The sequence below is a fragment of the Emys orbicularis genome, chromosome 8, assembly GCF_028017835.1.
Source record: "Emys orbicularis isolate rEmyOrb1 chromosome 8, rEmyOrb1.hap1, whole genome shotgun sequence".
Classification (NCBI taxonomy): domain Eukaryota; kingdom Metazoa; phylum Chordata; order Testudines; family Emydidae; genus Emys; species Emys orbicularis.
The window spans coordinates 91,583,445-91,605,068 of record NC_088690.1 but is presented as its reverse complement, the minus strand read 5'-3'; the positions used below and the strand labels follow the sequence as shown (position 1 = coordinate 91,605,068).

The 21,624-nt window shown below is 51.0% G+C and overlaps 1 protein-coding gene across 1 annotated transcript in view; it reads left to right on the top strand.

The window, feature by feature from the left end:
• PPARGC1B (PPARG coactivator 1 beta) overlaps positions 1–21,624 on the top strand; it is an 88,471-nt gene that overhangs the window by 56,041 nt on the left and 10,806 nt on the right. The window contains exons 2-5 of the mRNA XM_065409776.1: positions 7,570–7,743; positions 13,061–13,273; positions 15,615–15,731; positions 19,923–21,105. Of these exons, the coding sequence (XP_065265848.1) occupies positions 7,570–7,743; positions 13,061–13,273; positions 15,615–15,731; positions 19,923–21,105 (1,687 nt within the window). The remainder of the gene's footprint in view (positions 1–7,569; positions 7,744–13,060; positions 13,274–15,614; positions 15,732–19,922; positions 21,106–21,624) is intronic.

The following is a 21,624-nucleotide window of genomic DNA, read 5'->3' as shown; positions in this document are numbered from 1 at the left end:
GGTGTTGGAATCAGGGGTTTCCTGGACTAGGGAAATTTGCACCAGTGTAACTATAATGATGTTGAGATTAACAGACCCACTGCACAAGTGCAGCATATCGACGCTGGGGTAGCTACATGGGAGCAGAAAATCCCAGTGTAGGCAAGACCTACATGTACCTTGTTCCACTAGATCCCTCAGTGCAGTGTAGATAATAATCCACTATAGATTCAGCTGTCCTCATGGTTGTTTTGTACACCTCACCCTGAGAGGCAGGGCTTTTTTCCTGGTAATAAGCATTTTCAGAGGCTAAAAGCTCAGGTAAGCATTAACATAGGGAGAAATTCAACACTGATTGCCCAGTGGGTTCCAGCACCAGGCAGAGCAGCTGGCTCAATGCTCCTGAAATGCTGGCCTGCACTATTTTAGCTGCCCACGTGGTAGCAGAGTTACAATTCTTCAGAGATCATGTAGAAATAGTACGGGAATTGTGTTTCTTTCCAAGAAAGTGCACAGATTACAGACGGGGGCCTGTGTGCAGATATCGTCTTGGAGAGGCACTGGGTTAAAGCTTGCCTTCTGCAGCCTGCATTCGGTAAGATGAAAAAGCAAAGCCCACAATGCTTGTCTTGAAGGCTGCAGGATGGGTGGTTTGCTTCCAGACGGCTGAACTCCCAGCTTCCCTCCCACTTCCGCTCAACTCTAAGACTTGCAGGCAAAGTCCGATTTGTATCCTCTGAGCATGTGCCATCGACTGTTCCCTGGAGCTGGCTGATGGGGCAGAAATGAGCTCGGCTCCCTGCTTCTGATAGAGGGATGAGCTGTAGCGAGGAGGCCGCGGGCCCAGTTTTTCTTGCTGATCCCAGCCTGGTTTGAAGGAGCCAGCACATTCAAAGCCCTGGATATAGGCCCGAAGCCTAGCACACTCTGCATAAGAGGGAGGCCTTTGTGGAGCTGTCTAATCTGTAGAGCCCAAGTTCACATTTAGTTTTGAAAGAAGGGAAAACATTCCCTGTCTTGTTAATCCAATATTTGAATTGCAGTTGGTGTCAGGGAGACACTTCACGTAGCTTTCGAGAGAAGGCCTCCCACATGCTAACACATGGGTTAAACCGCTCTAGAAGGAGAACATTCAGAGACTTCGGCTTTCCAGATAAATGTCCCGTTCCAGCCCTGTGTCCAAGGTGGCAAAGAGACCTGAGACCTACTCTTCCCGTTGCAACCAGAGTAGAGTTTGGGTCAAAGCTCTGCTGAATCAGGGACTTCTTGGGGCATAGCCCCGATCAATGGGGCATCTCTGCCACAAGCCAAAGAATTTAGCAATCCAGTAACTTGGCATGTCAGAGCAGCCCAGGCTGCATTTCCCAGCCCTGTTCTCTCTGTTGTAACAGCCCACAGCAATTATGTCAAATATTGTTTTTCTCTTTAACAACATTCAAAATTGCTGCTGGCGGGCTGTGCTGGTGAGTGCTGTCAGGCAGGGAACTAACCTCGCCACCAGCTTCTCCTCCTGCCCTGCTTCTAAGAAGCCAACAGGATAGCTGACCCTGGCTAGTTTCTTAGACAGCTCAGCACCAGAGCGTACATGGGGATGGGGGATGGGGTCAGAGGGAATCACTGACTCTAGAGATATTACCCAAATAATTAAAAGTGAGGGCCAGATCCTCCTTTGACATCAGTGGAGCTGTCTCAGTTTACATCAGCTGGGCATCCAGCCCACACTCTTTATTTGGCTCTCCCAAGAGATGGAAAAAACCCTACTGAGACGCCGCTAAACTTCTACCTCTCTAGTTCTAGAAACGGCTCTGTCCTGGCCTTGGACGCATGAGCCTCGTTCATCTCTCTTTAAAGGTCATTCCGGCTAAGCCCCGGGCAGTTTATACATCATGGCCTCAAAGGAGGGATGGGCACGCTCTCTGGGTCATGCTCATAAGGGGCATTCCTGCAGCAGAACTCTGGTTTTCAAATTCTTCCCCGGAGCCCACCTCAGTCTGTGGAGCCCAAGTCCACGTATAAGTCCACATTCAATTCTGAAAGAAGGGAAAACACTTCCTGCCTTGTGAATCCACTATTTGAATTGTTTGTCAGGTGTTCCCTGGAGCAGGCTGGTGGGGTAAAAGAAGAGCTTGGCTCTCTGCTGCAGATAGAGGGGGCCCTTGTGGGCTGTCACCCACTGCTGAGAATTAAAAAAACAAACACAAAATGCCCTAGGACAGAGGCTGCCTCTGAGTCTGCCAGTGCATTCTGTGTCATCGTCTATTTAAGTTATAAGCTCCTCACAGCAGGGAGCCTGCTCCCGGTGCTTAACAGTAAATTAATAATAGTTTCAGTGCTCTATCCATCCGGTAACTAGAGTCTCTGTTGAAGTACAGCTCTTTGCAATGCGTATCCGACTGTCGGCAGCTTCTCTGTCCTACTTCAGTCAATAACTCAGATCTTTTCTCCCAGAAAGGAGCATGCAGGAAACTCATGATTTCAGGAAAGCCATGGAAGCCATCTTAAAGTCACTGTCATGTAAGCCACCGAAATTGCACGTCTTGTATTTTCGACAGGCTGCTGGGTGCTCTGCGGTAGCCTTGATCCTCACATGCCAGTCAATCATGGCTAGGGTCATCCTATATGATCTTGAATTGGACAGGCACAAATCCAACCCTCCCACCTTAAAACCCCTCTGTTAGGTGAGAAATGGAAACACCAATGTAGATATTCTGAGTTATCTTTGAAGTTTTGCTTCTGCCTTCACCTCCCCACCTTTGTGGTCATGTGGTTACTGACCTCATGGTACCTACACGGTGCTGCAAATGGCAGCCTTGTGAGCACCCCCGCCGGCTGTTGCCCCTGTTCCCAGTGGGTTGTGAGAAGCTGGAGTCATTTCCAAAATGAAGTGCATCCCACTGTGGCATAGGGATGCTGCACTGGTTCCCAGTCCCACTGAAGTCGGGTGGGTTTTCCCCTATGGATCTGGAGTGATGATCAGTTGATTCTCAAATCCCCTGGGCACATCTCTGAACTTTGCTGAGCTCCAGTGCACACGAACCAGGTGTCTGGAGTGACGGATGGCTCAGAATTTTCAAGTCTCTCTCCATGGGTGTTTGCTGGCCACACACCAAGAACCAACTGGCTGTTTCCCCTATAAACTCTTGAGTGAAATTAGAACGAAGTTTGTTCCTCCCCAAGCCAGCAGGAAAGGCACAGAGTGGGAAAAGGGAAAGCTGGACCAGCCCAGATCCAGTCTCCATGGGCAGCAGACCCAGCATAGCCAAGTCCTACCTACCATTCCCCTATCACCTGACTAGGGTAGGGGGAGGGGAAGAATTGAAAATACTATCACCTGCCCTCCTGCCAAGTGCCTTTATTCTATTTCTCCATGGCAGGCAGCCAAAATGGGATTCTTTCCTCATTGCTAAAGTGAACTTTGTACTGGGCAAAAGTGCTGGGATTGATAAATCCCCTGGAGACAAGTTCTCCATTGACAGAGCTGATACCACTCTGGCAACGCCATCTTCTTTCTACCCCACCTCAATTGTGGCCTGGATAATAGGGTGTCACAGCAGGGAGCTCATTCAGTCCTTGGCTTCCATGTGGAGAAGGCGCTAGCTGTGGTGGTGGTTTGTACCGTCTGTCTGCTAGGAACCAAACTAAGGCTCTCCCTACTTTTCACATATGGGGTCCCTCCAAACACCAGCCGGACAAGGATGACTTTTGGGCACTGCCAACCTGAGCGGGATACAGAGTTGTGGTTCCTATTACCCTGAGCTGGCCAGTCCCTTGGAATGGGGCTCAAGCAGCAGCATGGCATTACCAAGACACTGATTGCATTCGTTCCCCCCACCCGAGTGCCAGCTGGGCAGCTCAGCATTCCAAGGAGGCATTAGGTTGCAGGAGTTTATTTTTACACAGCTCTGTTGGGAATGGGTACGTGTCGCATCTGTAGAGAGGATCAAAAGATGTCCCAAGGGCAGGTGTCAGCTGCTCCTTGTGATCTCAACGCCAGGATCTTTTTCCTTGTGGCATATCAAAGAGAGCAGGAGAATCTGACTGTTTGCTTTTTTAATTGAAAATATATCTAAAAAGGGGGTTTCTAAAAATAAAAACCGTTGCCTCTGTTCCCATGGGAAGATTTGGGGGACGGAGGGAGCCAGAGCAATTGCTGGAAACAGATATTTTTGGGGGTAGACACAAGAAACACGGAAGGAAATCAGGACCGCACTGTAACAGGTGATGGGGGAATCTGAAAGCCCAAAGGACACCAGTGCCCCAGAGCTAAACCATATCCATCCGAGAGCAGATGCAGAAAGGGGGAGGATAAAGGCAGGAAACTGTATCCCTGTAAGTCTACAAGGGGTTGGCTCAAGGGAAATCCAAAGCTTCTGATTTGAAATCCTCCCATTCCTTGGACCCACAGGTTTGACTTGACTCTTCGTCCTTCTAAATGAATTTGGGCCATTTACAGCATGGGAGGCCGGCTGGGTGAGGAGTTAAAAGCCAGGGCCCTGGCAGGCCTGCGTGAACTTTAAAGATCCTGTAGCCCTTCATGGGTTTGCCCTGGTGTCCTTGGTCAGCATTTCTCCTTCCCACTCTCTTACGCAGTTTGCTTCTGGCACTTGGCTGTCCCTCTTGATGCGATGGTGCATGCCAGAGATGGAGCAATGGGCCCAATCCTGTTTGCCTTACTTGCTTGAATCAGACTTATTGGCACCACTGGGGTAGCAAGGCAAGTGGGTTTTGTCTCTGTAGCAGTAAAAAACTTCTGTGATCCTTTGGCATGAGGGTGCTTCCTACATACAGAAACACACATTGTAATGCAGCCTTGCCAGTGGGAAAGACGATGGAGAAAATGCTTTCAGAGCCATTCATAGTTTGAAACCGGTTTCTCTGTTGCTTGTTGGAATTTTGCCCTGTGTTGAGCAGGATGAGTGCAGCTGTATGAAGGTACTTGGAGCCTTGTTATAGTGCTCGGTTAGGGTCTGTCTCTCTGTAAGGCTCTGGTGCCTCAGCTCCCAGCCACATGAAACCCACTCACAATGCTCCTTGTGGCTGCCTCGCCTTGCAGGCACCCTCCAGACCATTTGTCCTTCTTTTCGCCTTCCCCAAGGGTGGTGTTGATAAAGAGAGAAGGAAGCTGGGGGGTGTAATGTTCACTGCTTGTGGAACAGTGTCCTAAGACCGACTGGAAAATATGGACAGGACACACAGTCCCATTCCCCCAGCCTCAGGAAACTAGACCAGTAATCCCAGATTTAAAAAAAAAAAAAAAGAGTGAAACTGTCTCTTCCATTCCTGGAACTTCTTGTGAAGTAGATTTTACTTCCACTTGTTGAATCCTGAAAAGATTATTTAGGGCGCTTTAATGCAGCGCCTGGGGTGTTTTTCTCTCTTCACAGCCTCTCGGATGCTCAGATGTTTGTCTGATCTGAAATGCACTCACCGTATAAATAAACTTGCTTCCCCGTTCATCAGAAAACACCCACGGATTAGCCAATAACGGCAAGAATTGTGTCACGCCTTTCGCCTCTAGGTTCGAATCCTGCCCTGGCCATTAGTAGAGGCAGACAAACTATTACTAATGAATGACTTGTGGTGAGTGGCATGAAAGGAGTTGGTGACCTCGGCTCAGAAGGGAAGGACTGGGAGCCTGCTCCGTTGAAGTCACTGGGAGTTGGGCCCCTGACTTTAGCAGAGGCAGGATCAGAGTATGAATGGGCCATGGAGTCTGATGGACACTCACCCCAGCGCAGGGGGAGACCTGTTTGCGGGGGCAGCGTGTGTGGGAATCTTAACCTTCCACTAGGCGGCTGTGCCCGCTCCAGGTGCAGAGATGAGGCCTTCAGCCTTCAGGGCTGTCAGACGAAGTGCTAATTTCAAACCAACCCTGCATTAGCCAGCCAGGTTTCTGTGTAACCTCAGTGGGAATAAGACCCTGTCTGGGGCTGGGGGGAAGGGCGGGGGTGCAGCTGGAACAGAAGAGGGTCAGGAATGAAGAGATTCCTCTCTGTACTCAATAATTGGAACACATTGACCGAGACACCCAAACCATTCGACACACTTTCAAATTAGCATTGGCCTGGGGGGGTGTTACTTTTTGCTTTAAACAATCCCCCCTTCACATTCATTCCTGGCCCCCGCAGCCAGTGCCTTTCACATACCCACGCTCTCTGGTTGGCAGGGCATTGGCATAATGTCAGTGGGGGCCTTGCCCTTGGCCACTTGCGCGTCCGTTGTGCCGGTGTGTAACACAATCATATGTTCTGCCCCTCAGAGAGCTGTGTGGCTTTGCAGCAAGGCAGCCATCGGGAAGGAGGTGGAAACGGGGCAGGTCTCAGCTGCTTTTTATGATTAAATGGATATTTTTAGCTCTGTTCCTAGAGCTTAGATTGGCCTGTGTGCGCCAGGAATTGATTCCTCTCTACACTAGGTTTTTTGATAGTGTGTGTGAGCACACGCTGGGTTGGACACAATGGAAAGAGAGATGAGGAATTAAGAGTCTGTGTTGCCTTCCTCAGTGACTTGGCTGCAGGGGGAATGTGAAACTGACTTGACACTGAAGGTTGGATAATTTGGAGGCGATACAGTGATGGCTGGGGTTACAGAGTTTGAGTCAAGTGACAGGTGGGAGGATGTGGGAAGGCAGAGGGGCAAGAAGATGGGTTTGGGAGATGGAAGAGCTGACTTGTCTAGCTGTGAAACCATCCACCCAAAAGTCTTGCCCAGAGCAGGGCTGTCTTATGTGCCCTGTAAGCCTCTTACTCTCCTCTCTAGTTGCTGATTTATCAGGGCAGTGGGATTAGCCCTGGCTGTGTGCAGCACATCACCAAAGGCTGGAGTGGCTTACGTTTCCCTGAAGAGCACGGACTGCTGCTTTGCCAGCATCTGGCCTGTATGGTTTTGAGCTTGTGCTCGCTAGAGGAGACCAAGGTATTCCCTTGCAAAAGCACCCCGTTGTGACACTGGCAGAACCTGCGCCGGAGCTTCCGACACACAGATACTGGAGCACAGTTTTGTGGCAGTTTTGAATTGCAGCCTTGCAGGGCAGCTTTCTGAAGTTTCTGATGTGAACTTGAAATGATGTGGGCACTCCCAGTTGATTGGCAAAGTTCACAGTGATCGCCTGTGCCACTTCACTGCCATGTAATTGCTCCAAACTGGGCCATATGCCAGTAAGCTGCTCCTGGGGTAAATATGACCCAAAATACTCAGTAATGCTTCCCTCTGCTGCTCTCAACTTTAATATTGGGGGGTAGCGCATTAACACTACAGCTCCCAGCATGCAATGCTCTGTCTTTATCCCAGCCACTTGACTAGAGATGGAGCATTGCATGCTGGGAGCTGAAGTCTCTGCAGGCCACATCTCTGCATTCAAGTTGAAGTCTGTTGAAATCTGCTCATTTTAAGCAGATGCGGTTTGGTTTTTGGGCTCCTGGTAAGTTGCCAAGGTGGCCCGTGGTTGGGCAGTGTTTCGGCACCCTGAGTCAGATGCAACCCAACGCGCATTTCATGAGGCCCTGAGCTTTGGCTGCTGTATCAGGCCTCTCTGGTGCTGGCAGGTGGAGGAGAGGATGGCCAGGCTCACCTCCTCTTGTCTCTTCACAGTACGAGGTGTCCGGCGAGGAGCACCTTTACTCCGATTTCCCTGAGATTGACCTGTCCCCATTGGACGCCAGTGACTTTGACTCTGCCAGCTGCTTCAGCGAGCTGCAGTGGTGTGCCGAGCACTCCGAGACCGAGTCCAGCCAGTACAGCACAGACGACTCCGAGCTCCTTCAGGTACCGTGTGCGATGCAGCTCCCTGGCCCAAGGCAGAGGCCACCAAGCGGCACTTTCACTCCAGGGCGAATCTTTCCTCCCGGGTCTCCCTCTCCTTCCCCGCCCACCACCTACAACTACAGGGCACTGATGTTGTCCCTTCAGCGCACTGAAAGGAGGAAGCAGCATCTGGGGAAGGGGAGGGAATGCTGTGTTGTCCCCTAGCCTAGCCAAAGAAGAGCAGTAAAGACTGAGCGATCTGGGGTTAGTCTGTCCTGGCCATTCGCTATGGACCCTATCCAGGTCCCATTGATGTCAGTGGAAAGCCCCCCATTTACTCCAGGGGGCTTTGGAGCAGGTTCTGTCTGAGGGGCGCGGTCACCGAGAACAGCTTTCCCACTCCCCGAACTGCCTGTCCAGCCCCTGCCAGCACCCCCCAGCCCCACCTGCAGCACGGGGAGCCAGCACGGGTAGCGCAGGGCATCCAGTCCATGTGCACATACCTCACTACACGGACACACACAGTCACAGCCCAGTGCTGCATATCAAGCCCATTGAAGCCAAGGCCTCCTGTGGGCTTCTCCTCAGGTAACATCGCCTCATCTCCTTCCTTCTCCTAGATCAGCCTGGGGAAGCAGAGGACAGGTGGCAGGATGAGGGGGGGAGGGGGTCCGGGCTATTAATATCTCTTCCCCAGCTGATTAGTGCTCCATTAATTTGCACTCCGTTTCTAAATGGGGCAAGCGGAGTAAGGCTATAATGAGGAGGTGGAAGAATAGAAGAGGGCTGCTGAGCCGATCCTCCTGTGATGTATTATTAAAAGGAAATTACAGCGTAGTGCCTAGTGCATCCTGTTTGATTTTAGGTCTGACAGATTGTGCTGGGGTGGGTGGCGGCGGTGGTTTCTAAGAGGCTCAGCAGCAGCATGGAGCGGTGTGGCACAGGAATGTTAATTTCCAGCATGCAGAAAACAGCTTCCCTTTTATCTCACTCTCCAGCTTCAGCATCACCTCTGCATTCTGCGCACAGGTTTATTTATAGCAGGGACTCTCTCTCACTGAATTGCGCTCTAAATAGACATGCGAGCATCATGCTAATAGCTGATCTGCATTCGGGGGGAGGCGCTCTGGATTGTCTAATGAGCAAGTAGGAAGGGGCTCACTCAGCCCACTCATGGGTCACACACAGGATGTTAGTTCACCCTCTCTCCCCCACAGTCCTGTCACTCCAGACTCCGCTCCACTATTGTGCAATCAGGAGGCAGCGTGGCAGCGGATGGGTGGGACCCAGGGCTGGGAGACAGGAAACGTGATTGTGCAGCCCAGCTGTGCCACTGGCTTTCTGTGTGACCTTAGACCAGCAGCTTTTCCCTGCCTCAGTGTCCCCACTTGTAACCTGGGGATGATGAAGGGTGTTCCCCATCCAGAAGGCTTTGAGGTCTATGGTTGGGCAATGCAGTATTAGTGCTAAGCTTTATCATTGTCCCTGGGTGTGTCTATGCCTGTGTGTATGTATATAAACGGGGGTTAGGTGGGTAGATTACCAAGCGCACCAGACTGATGGTCGTAAACAAACACCTTGCTTACAATGTAGAACTGGACCTAAGTCACCAAGTTTGGATCCAGAATCAGATCCAAATCCAGACTTCACTGACATTTGGGTGCTTCTTACAGACACACAAATTCATCTCTGGATCTGATCTTCCAGTGCAAGGGGGCTAAGGAGCATGCTGGTCCAGTGTCCTGCTTCTGGCCTCTCTAGTGCAGATACACTGGTTTGCAATAGAAAAAACAGAGTTGGTGCTTTTAAAACAAGTCAGTGGGGTAGCCCCTTCAACAAGCAGGGAATTTGCATGCGAGTCTCACAGAAAGCCAGAGTCAATTGCTGGATTTTAAAAAAAAGAATGGGATTGTTTTTGTCATCAGCACTGACATTTGCAGTGATGTGCTAAGAAAAGGTACTCAAACCTCATTCGGCAGGGCGTCTAGTAATCGACACAAGAGGTGGGAAGGAATCACAGCACTGCATGGAGTAAGGGCACTTTCTTCTGAAGCATCAGGGATAGCCCCTGCTGGAGGTGGGACAAGAGACGAGCTGGCCCATTGGTTGGACGCAGTGTGTAGGCTCCACATAGCTGGAGGGGGATTGTGAGCTCTTTGGACACACTGGCTGTGTCTCCCGCAGAAACATCTGGCACCACCACAAGCAGCACCTCTAGGCAGTTTAGGAGGAACATGATGGTAGGTTACAAGTGCTAACAGAATGGGGGGAAAGGCAGAAATGGGCAGCAGGTCCCCTCCCTTCTGTAAATACCTGTTTGTCTATTTAGATAGCTAAGGTACTTATATGGTCCCCATTACCAAAGTATCTGAGCGCCTCCCAAAACCCCTGAGAGTTAGGGCAGGGCTATTATCTCCATTGTACAGAGGGGGAACTGAGGCACAGAGAGACTAAGGGACTTGCCCAAGGTCACCCAGTGAACCTGTGGCTGAGTATGGAATTAAACGTGTGGCTTCCAAGTCTTAGGCTAATGCTCTAACCACTGGACCATCCTTCCTCTTGTAGCTGTGGCCTTGACATGCCCCATCCCCTCTGGACTGGGAAGGAAACGTCCCCTTTCCCCTAGGTGATGGTTGCACACAGAGAGAAGCCTTGACTCTTCTTCTCCCACTTAGCGACGGGCCTGCGTTGGAGTCCAGCTCACTGGCGCCCGTTAGCAGCCAGTTGTGGATCTTGGCACTGGTTGCATTTTTTTGGAGACTTTTAAAAAGCCCCATATTGCCGAACTTAACCATAACAATACTAACGTTCTGGCCTTTACGCTGCGCTGCTGCTGTGCTTGAAAAGGCTCCAGTGCAGCTGACAGACCTTCATCACGAGATGCATATTTTCCGCTGAACTTCCTGGGGAAAAGATAAACAGAACAGAAATATAAGAGACAGGCCTGTTAGCAGTGAGCAGGACACAGTGAAATGTATCCCACTGAACTTCTATGCACAGCAGCCAAAAATGGAGCATCCTGACGCCTTTTCCCCGGGTCTTGGTGTAGAAACTTCTAACAGGGTTAGCGGGTTGAAGAAAAGAGTATTTTAATTCTCGTTAGCAGGTGCTAACATCCATTTGGGCCTCATTTTAGACCTAGATTTATCCCTGTGCTACATGCAGAGCTGCAGTTATCCTACTTATTACTGCCAATTATTTATATCAGGAATGCTACAGTAAATAATCCCATAGAAATGAATCCTCCTGAAGAACTGAATCCGGGTCACTTCTTTTCTTATGCCCAGCATTCTGAGGTTTTGCCCCAATTTTGGCCTTTGGCAATATGGTTGAATGATGGTAGTTACAACAGGGCAGGGGCATCAGCAGAGCTGTGTGGGGAGCCCAGACTGGAATAGTTGAGGGTCGTGGCTGTAGGTTGGGATTGAGGTGCATCAGCAGAGCTGAGTGTGGGAGTTCAGGTCTGGAATAGCAGGTGAGTGTTGTAGGTCAGGACTAAGATGTATTAGCAGAGCTGTGATGGAAAAGCCTGCGGCCCTATCAGGTCTCCTGTGCTGGTCAGGTCAGAGTTTAATAGGCTCGCTCTCCTAGTTTCCCTAGAGCCAGTGACAGCATCTTTCTTTTCAAAATATCCGCAAGCAGTGTGACACAGTGTCATGACATGTGACAGTACTGCCTTAAGTCAATCCTGGTATTACCACCCCCAGGCATTCAAAAATCACGAGGCAGGAGCCAAAAGCATGAGAGTGGCTTAAAAATCACGAGTTTAAAAAATAATAATACATGATGGGTTCTTTCTCCTTGCTTTCTGATTTCTGAGCCTTTAAGATTCACGCCAGTCTCATTTTCAACCCTTTTCTGCAACCACAAACGCTAGAAACTTCCTTAGTTTTAATTAAAAGCTGAGAGACTCTGATTCCAGTCATCGGGGCTTTAAGAATTAAATAGTGCTTACCAAAAAGGCCAACAGTGGCAATGCTGCCATCATGCAAGTGCCACTCCTGTGCTCCGCCGGATCCAAGGGGAGGGGGTCAACCGGGAGGACGACACCCTGGACTCCCTTCCATTGGACAGCCCTGAGCCTAAGCCCTTCAGATATCCTTCCCTCATTTTGTTGGGCGCTCCAATTCCTCCACCCCACTCCTCTGAGCTCCAGTGAGTCTCAGGAAGTGCTGGTCAGAAGCAAGAGAGCAAGTCAGGTGGAAATTGTGGTCACAGCTTCATGCCAGCTGCCCACAAATTGGGGAAAGAACACATCACCGGGTGTCCTTCCCTGTTTTCAGAGTGCCTGAAATACGCCCAAAACGGGAAGGATGGAAGTTAGTTAGAGAGGAAGCTGCTGCTGGGAATCCACTGCAACAGCTGCTAATTTAAAGGGGGGATTGAGTTGGGTGGTAGTCTGTTTTTTTTTTTTTTTTTTTTGGTGCAAGTGTGATTCAGAAGGATACAGCCAAGCCCTTGCAACTTAACCCCCCCGCCTCCCAGTAGAGAAATAATACGCCTGTTCAGAGATGTTCAGTGAATCCTGAAAGAATGCAGTCAGTCTGTTGAAGGAATGAGCTTTCCATGCACCAAGCCCAAGTAAATCCATCTAACAGCATTCATTTGGAAGTGAGTATTCACGGATGGGGGAGGAGGCCCGGGTCTCTCAAACTGGCTACTGTAGGGCAACCACCCTTGGAGCTACTGAGGCCAGCAGTGGCAACGTGCTGGGAATCGGAAGGGCACAATAAATTTGCATAAAATGGACCAGATTGCAGCCGCTCTTGGGCCTGATTCTGCTTTCACCCTGGGGTAAATCGGGAGCAGTCCCGCTGAAGTCAGTGGAGTAGGGCAGATGCAAACCTGGCATCAGTGATGGAAGTAGGGTGACCAGACAGCAAGTGTGAAAAATCGGGACAGGGGGTGGGGGGTAATAGGAGCCAAAGGCAGCACGTGAGTTGATTTTCAGTGGCACTCACACTGCCCGGGTCCTGGCCACTGGTCCGGGGGGCTCTATATTTTAATTTAATTTTAAATGAAGCTTCTTAAACATTTTAAAAACCTTATTTACTTTACATACAACAATAGTTTAGTGATATATTATAGACTTATAGAAAGAGACCTTCTAAAAACGTTAATGTATTACTGGCACGCGAAATTAGAGTGAATAAATGAAGACACGGCACACCACTTCTGAAAGATTGCTGACCCCTGCCCTAGATGGAAGAATGAGGTCCCCTTTAAATAATATGGTGGGGCAGCTTGTGGGAACTGTAGTTACACCCCCTAGAGGTAGCCTGCAATGGAAATGTCGGCTGGCGCTCACTGCTCTGTGCAAATCTCTCTTGCTTTTCAGATAATAGACAGTGAGAATGAAGCCCTGCTGGCAGCCCTCACCGAAACCCTGGATGAAATACAGGAAGATGACATGGGCCTGGCTGCCTTCCGCACTATGGAAGAAAGGGATGCGCCCAACCACACCTGTGCCTCGCCAGCCCCTCCCCCCAAACCAGTCGCCCCCACCCCGGGGGGGCCCCCTTTGGCCCCTGAGGTTGATGAGCTGTCTCTAGTAAGAACCCACTTCCTACTGTTTAAGGTGGATTTGGATGAGCCTCTGATAAGCCGGCTGCATGGGTATGATAGGAAGCAAAGGTCTGAATCTTTTCATTATAGGCTTAAAACTCTTAACCGTCGATACAAAGCATATACCTGTATTGTATACGTATACATGTGCCGCGCCATTGCCGTCACCTCCATCACCATCCTCATGGGAACAAGCTGATTGCTGCTGTGTGCAAAGGGCAGTGGGTGTTAGCAGATGGGCAGAATCCGTTTTCCAGCCCCCCAAACCAGGGAGGATTTGGCCTGGGGCCTCACTTTATCTGAACCCCACCATAGTTGGGCTAACGGGGTCTCATTGTGGCCCATTCCTGCCCCCACTCCACCCCAGAGCTCCCCATCATTCCACTGCATCTCACTAGAGCACCTGGGGGCAGTTCCCAGCCATTTCCCCTGTTCCCCAAATCTCCACCCATAGGCCTGGCCCTTCTCCCTCACCTTCAGGGTGTGTGTTCAGGGGCCAGCGCTCCTCAGCTTGTGCTGGGGAGAGGGGACCCGGCCTGGTTGTAATCCTAGCCCTTTCACCTTATCTGTGGCCTCAGTTTGAGAACCTCCCGTTAAGTTAGGTTCCTGCAAGGAAGTGGGGAAGAGGAAAGAGGGGTACAGCTGATGCCACCCCTCCAGCCCTTCCCACAAAAAGAGCAGCCCATCTTTTCTCTCCCAGCCAGAGCTGCATGCGCTCTGAGGTTGGCCTGGGCCTGCGTAGCCTGCAGTCCCCCGTGCCCATTGGGCAAACCCTTGAACACACCAGCCCTGAAGGAGGTCTCTCTGTGGCTTTGTGAGGTTTCTGGGTTCCAATGCCACCTCCAAGTCCTTCCTGTGAATCCTGTGCTTTATCCTACCGCTCCTTGGAACCCAGCTTCACTCAAGGCTTGAGCAGGAGAGCCCCGGCATTGCCACCAGGTGGTACAAGGCTTCCTGGGCCATATATAAGAGCATCCCTGCTGGTCTGATATAACCGAGCTGGGCCTGTAGCTCATTCACCAGCCAGAGCACCGTCCATGGGGGGGACCCCCCTACCTCTCCGCTGTGTAATGACTGAAAGGCATGGTTTATATAAAAGTGCATTGCGGCATCTAGTGGTGAAAGCATGCATTTCCACTTCACACTACAGTGCGTGTGGGGGGGTGTATATATCACACACAATGTGTATGTGTATATATAGGATGTATACGTTGCAGGGGGAAAGCACTTACACTTATTATAAATGGGAAGTGCACAATTAAGCCACTGGGCAACCCCTGTTGAAATTTCACTGCAGAACCCGACCGAGAGAGCAGAAACGCTGTTGTGTGAACCTCCCACTTCAATAACCGTTGTCATGGGCCTGGTCTTAAAGGGGGCCTCTAAATTTGCAGGCCATCTTTGAAGACCAAGCCCTAGATATTGCACGTCTGTACGTTCCCACAGAGCCTAAGCAGTCGCCTTGCTATTGATCTAGGCTTCAGCATTAGCACGACGCGTGTGGAACATGGAATGTTTTTTTTAAATGTTTTGAACAGAAGACTATGCTAACTCTGTGATCAGAAATGAGTATGCCATGATGCTGTGTAATCTAAGGAAATTCCAGCTCAGCTGTTGTCACCAGACCCTCTTGATGGGATTACAGTGGAATTCACATCAGGGTCACCTTGGGGGAGATCCCCAATAAATACTTGGCACTTACACAGAGCTTTATATCTTCAAAACACTTTGCAAGGTAATTGATTAATTCAAACCCCTTTGGATCGTTACTACCAAATAGTCCCCCTTGCATGGGGACTCATGTGAGCTGCCCAAATCAGATGCATACATAGAACTAAAATCACCATCTGAAAAGGACAAAATTGTTTTGGTGGGTTATTTAAATGCCCCGGCAGTTCTAGTGACTTTAATAGGAGGTGCCATGGGGTACAATGCAGTGTGGTTTTGGGCAAGCAAATTCACCCCTTTGGGCAGCCTTTTCCCATCTTGCATAGCTACAGGGGTGTTATGAGCAGCAATGTGTCAATGCTTGTAAAGTGTTCTGAAGACATAAAGCACTTCCACAGGCTATAACATTCTTTACCTGCAGCCAAGTAGCATGCAGAGAGGTGTGAAATTCTTTCCTGCTTGGTTCTATGATCCTTACAGCTGACAGCCCCAGCCTGAGCCAAAGGCGGATACAGGCACACTAATGGTTTGTGGTTCTTGGCTTCAGCGATTGGAGATCACTGAACCCACCTCACATGTGTGCAGTAGAGGTTAGTACGCAATCAATTGCTGTTCGTGCTGGAATTCCCATTCTTTTTCTCGACACTTCTCTTTTTTAGCTGAAGAAGTTGCTTCTTTCTCCGTCCCACGGGCCTCCAAGCTGTGAGGCTCAGAGAGAAGGGAGTGCACGACGCCAGGGCCCCCCAAAATCCAGACCCCAGCGACCCTGCACAAAGGTATTTCCCATCCCAGCTGCCATGGCCCCGTCCCAGCAGGGAATGCTAGGGATGCCCCCCGCCTGCCCGTCTCCTCATCACCCAATCTCAAGACTGACATTCAGGCCTTGGCTACACTTGCAAGTTACAGCGCTGTAAAGCCTCCCCCAGCGCTGTAACTCACTCCCCGTCCACACTGGCAGGGCACTTACAGTGCTGTATCTCCCTGGGTACACCGCTGCAGGTACTCCACATCTCCGAGAGGAATAACAGCTGCAGCGGAGTGGCTACGACTCACGGGTGTGAGTGTAAACGTTTGCAGCGCTGTACTAATCACCTTGTCAAGTGGCCAATCCTCTCCATTGTTGTGACCGGCTGCAGGAATGCGGAAGTGCCGGTTTCAAAGCTCGTACCACAGAGAAAAGCAAACAGTTTGCAGCTTGCTTTGAGTGAGTAAATGAATGAGCAGGGGGCCGGGAGTTCGGAACTTGCAAAATAGAGAGCTGACATGCTCCAAAAAACACTCTCTCTCCCCCCACACTCCCTGTCACAATCCACCCCACCCCCCCGTTTTGAAAAGCACGTTGCAGCCACATGAATGCTGGGATAGCTGCCCATAATGCACCGCTCCCAACACAGCTGCAAACGTTGCAAGTGTGGCCACACCACTGCGCTGGCAGCTGTCAGTGTGGACAGACTGCAGCGCTTTTCCCTACTCAGCTGTACGAAGACAGGTTTACCTCACAGCGCTGTACAGCTGCAAGTGTAGCCAAGGCCTCAGAAAACAAGCCAGCCAAATGATGGTTCCATGGAGGGATAAACAGCCTCTGAGTGAAGCTACTGGGGGATAATGAGCCCTGGGGATGAAGCTGGTGGAAAACAGACTTGGCCCAAGAGTGTCACGATCTGAAGGGAAAGTGCTGTGCATGGGGAAATAGTCTGTCTCAATGTGGACTGTCTAACCCCGAAGGGATTCTGGAGAGACCCTAACTACCCCATCTGTGCATTTGGAGCAGCTTGTTTGCAGTGGGGCTAAGGGTGAAAGCCTCTCACAGTTTCACTGAAGTCAGTTCTTTGGAGTTCTGATTTATAAAATCCCCCCTTCCCAATAAATTATAGTAGATCTTGCTCTTGGTTGAGTTGACTTATCCTGGGGAGAGCTGCATGCAAAATTGCAGAGCCCAAACCAATCATTTAAGCTAATCCTCTGAAATCCAACACAAGCCACCATCAAAGATTTTCCATTCGGATAATGGAAATTGTGCAGTGCATTAAATAGGTGGACTTAGATTGCCTGGGAAAGGCAGAAAAAATCTGCCAGGGCATTGTTCCATATCAGCTGCAATGGGGGAAGGACTGTTCTAAAAAGAAAGCACTGGTGTTGTCGCAGACACCAGCTAGAGAGAGAGCAGCTGTGTCTGACGGAATCCATGTAACTGCCTCCATGTAACCTGCCTATGTAACTAATAGGTTTCCATAGTACCTGCACTATTTTCTGCCACATAACTGAAGGGTGAGAACTGACTCTGCTCAGAGGCCCAAGCAGAGCAACCACAGCATGTGAATGTGTTACCTGGGCTCAGAGAGATGAGGTGGGTGAGGTAATATCTTTTATCAGACCAACTTCTGTTGGTGAGCGAGACAAGCTTTCAAGCTACACAGAGCTCTTCCTCGCTGTAGCTTGAAAGATCGTCTCTCTCACCAAGAGAAGTTGGTCCAATAAAAGATATTACCTCATCCACCTTGTCTCTCAAATATCCTGGGGCTGACAGCTACACCACCACTGCAGACATAGTTGGGCTCAGTCACTCTCTTGTTCTACGCTACGGTTGGACTGAGTCGGTGACGAGAGATGCTAGTCACCCCTCTGGAGTCAAGTGGATGCTTTAGGGGTTCAGCTGCCATCCTAGCCCTGCTGCAGGGTGAGGGAGATCCAGAGAGCCTGAATGGTGCAGGAAGTAGGCTCTGTATCCCAGCACCTTTCTCTTCTAGGTAGCTGGTGCAAATTCAGCCCAGGTCAGTTGTAACCAAAAGCCAGTTCCATCTGCCGGCTCTTGGGCAGCTTGAATGAAACAAATTTTGGAGCGGGCTGCTCAGTGCGTTGAGATCACAGAGACCACCACGTCAGTGATGGGCAGCTCGACAAAAAAGTCAAGCATGGAGGGGCTGTGAAGATGGAGCCCCCTCATCCAGAGAGGCGCTCCAGAAGGCTGTGGTTTGCCCCGCGTCTGACTAGATATGACATTCCGGGGTGCAGTCCAGACCAGAGAGGGGCTGTGCTAAACTGCAGATTTGCCTGGTCTCCTGGCTGTCTCAAGACTTCATATGTAAATTGAGATAAACACACATTCCTTTGTTTAAGATAGGCCTGCTTGACAAGTTTTGCCTAATCAGGGCTACCTGAGTTTGAACCTGTGCCACTGTCAGCATTCAGGGGGAACTCATAACTTTGCATATAATTGCTACACACATTTCACCATGGTACTATTGACCAGCAAGTTACTAGTTTTCAAATGATACCTTACAAGGCATATTTTGTACAAAGATGATTACAGTAGTGTACAGAGTGTGAATACAGGGGTGCGTTCCGTCACACTAAGCCACCCCAGTTCTCTGGCTAACGAACAGCCTGTGGTTTACAAGATGGGCAGGCTAGTGCGGGGTGACCATGATGAATTGCGACCAACGCACTATGGGCGTGTCCGCACTGCAGCTGGGAGGTGTGATTCCCAGCATGGGCAGACAGACTTGTACTAGCTCAGCTTGAGCGAGCATGGTAAAAAATTGTGACGTGGGCGGTGGCTCAGGCTGGCTGCCTGAGCTCAGAATCAGGGGGTTGGGTGGGCTTGGATTCAAGCAACCAATCCAAACTGCCGCTGGTGCCGCAACGTCCACGCTGCTATTTTTAGTGCACTAGTTCGAGTGGAGCTAGTGCAAGTCTGTCTGCCTGGGCTGGAAATCACGCCTCACAGCTGTAGTGTAGACATACTCTCTTAGGCCAAGTCCGTTTCCTCATCCGTTCGCAGCCAGTTCTCATAATCCTCTCAGAGGCTGTTCATCATCTCTGTCTGTTTCAAAGAAGGAAAGCAACCTTCATCCACTCTCCCCAAAGAGGAGAGGCTAGGAGAAGGTCCTTGTTGCGCTGCCTTGACCGACCCATGGTCTCAGCTCAGGGATCAGACCCGGCAACAGTAAGGGCCCAGGCAGCAGATGAAGGAACCATTGCTATTAAACATTCACGTGTCTCCACTGAGATGTAATGAGCTGTGATTCGGCCCACTCAACTGGCTGTGATGAAGTAGACATACCTAGGGCAGAGATCTCCATAACCACCTTGAGGACAGGTCCCAGTAGACTATCAAGGCCGGATGCGCCTTCCTTCACTGCTAACAAACCAACCCTGAAACACTGCATTGTTTGCCGATTCTTTGCAGGGATGACTGAGCCTGCTTTAGTAACTCTGCGCTTACCATGTTCTGAAGGGCCTGGGCCTGGAGAGCTGTTCTCACTAAAAATACTCAGCCCTTGTTTCAAAGTGGCCTTGTGAACCCAGGCAGAGTGGAGCCTGCCTAATGGCAGTGCATGACTGGGTGTGAGCGGGGCAGAGGGGATGGGAAGCCACTGCAAATGACTGCATTTAGAGCAAGGATAATACAGGGAGCGCCAAGTATCCTCGGCCCTTCCATTATCACAGGGACAGCGCAGGTTAATTATTTATAATTGTTCAAAGTGTCCTAATAAATGTTGTATACTGTCTAAATCTGGGAACATGGGAACTGGCTCCAGTCTCTGCAGTGGAGACTTTGCTGAGAGCCGAGGCTGGCAGCTCTGTGTCGTTAGGGAGGTCCCTGCTGTCACTCCGTGCTAGACAGGTTCTAAAGACGTTCAGTGAAGCAACTGCTCTTTCCATGTAACCAGGCAGTGCAAACAGTGGCTCATCACACCGAGGGCTCAGAAACAGGCTCTGCTCCCCAGAGAGGGCCCACTTCCTTACTCCGCTGGGTGAGAAAACGGGCCCAGGGTCTATTTCCCCCATAGCATTGTTCAGTGAAATAACTGGACGTGGCACACGTGTCCCTAGTGGGTTTGTTGCTCCCACAGAGTGTATTTCTGCAGGTGGGGAGTCTTGTGGTGCCATAGTTAAACAGCCTCATTTTAGGGCTTGGGGGCTGAGTCTGTTCTCACTGGGGCATCTCTCTTCTGTCTCTGAAGGCGGAGGGTCCCCGGGACAGAAAGTTGAGCTCTCTCCAAGCTCAGAGTCGGAGCTGCACAGAGCTGCACAAGCACCTCACCTCCACCACACGCTGCCCACAGACCAAAGCCACCTGGCCGCCGGACGAGCACCAAGGCAGCAGCAGCCGCTCCCCTCTGAGTCACTCTGCGCACAGTGGAGACGACAGCGACTCGAGCGAAGACTCGCTGAGCTCCAGTGAGGTCCCGGTGACTCCTCGCTCCTCCAAGGACGGCACCAGCGATCAATTGGCCAGCGAGAAGGCCATGCACACCGTGGTGAAGCTCATCCGCTACATGCATACCTACTGCCTTCCTCCGAGGAAGCTGCCTCTCAGAGACCCTGCAGATGTGAAGCACCAGCACTGTAACAGCCCTTACAAGAGAGCAAAGCCAGACTGCCCTTTGCAGATACCTCCCCTTTGCAGCCAGGAGAGCCGGACAGCCTGCACCTTGCAAACAACAGCCAGCTGCAAGAAGCCTAGAGCCAAATGGCCTGAGTTCTCCATCCTGAAGGAGCTACTGGCCCGGGACCTGCTGTGTGATGTGAGCAAGCCGTACAGATTGGCCAAACCCGTGTACGCTTCCTTGGTCAGGCCTCATGGCTCCAAGTCTCCTGGAGCATCTGCTCAGGAGGCTGAGGGCTCTCCTGGGAAATATCAGTCCAGAGCCAAAATGCCTCTGGAGAAAGCAGAGCTAAGGCAAAGCCCCAAGGCCGAGTCCGAAGCCAGGAGAGAGACCAGCAGCCCAGAGGATGCCACTGGGAATCATGTGGCTCTCCCAGCCCAGCAAACCTCAGGGAAAGTGGGACGGAAGCAGGAGAGCACTATTTATGCTGTCCGGCGCTCCAAGAGACTCAATCCTGAGCTTGGCCACTGGCTGTCATTTCTTGATGAGCCTCCCCCAGAGCCATCTGTCCCCAGAGAGGCAGCAGAGAGCCGGGCGAAGGATGCTCTCGCCTCCCGGGAGCCCGCATTGTGCCCAGCCCTGGAGAACTTGGATGCAGAAGAGCCAGCGGCAGAGGTGGAGGTGGGTGGCACAGACGAGGGGGACAGCAGATGTCAAAACCACCCAGAGACCCAGACCCTCCTGCTGGGGAGCCCGGTTGAGGGGGAAGGATGTGAGGTGGATGAGAGCCAGCACTGCACCCCGTTGCATGAAACAGGTAAGGAGGAGAGAGTGTGCAGGGGCCTAGAAGTGAATTAACCCCAGCATTGACCTGGCATTGCCAAAACTAATGCTCAAAGGAACCCCAGCTGACTCCGTTCTTCCCAGGCTGCCAGTGCATGAGGGGCTTAGCAGAGGCTGAGCTGGTCTGCGGTGTTCTAAGCACTATCCCTGCATGTCAGATCCAGTGCGCTCGCTGGGCAGTGAGTCACTGTAGCAGTGCTGCTGCCTGGCTGACGTAGGAAACATTTGTGCATGTGCCCATGAATGGCCGAGCACTGCAGACCCCATAGCCAGTGGGGCAAACACCAAACTTCTCCAGTGCTGTTGGGTTTTTTCTGTGTAACTTGTGGGGTGCATAGTCCAGTGGGCAGGGCGAGTGCTGGGAGACCAGCTCTGCCATTGGGTCACTGTGACCTTGGGCAAGCTGCTTCTCCTCTCTGTGCCTCAGTTTCTCCATCTTTAAAATGGGGTAAGGACACAGCTCCTCCTTTGTGAAGTACGTTGAGATCTATGG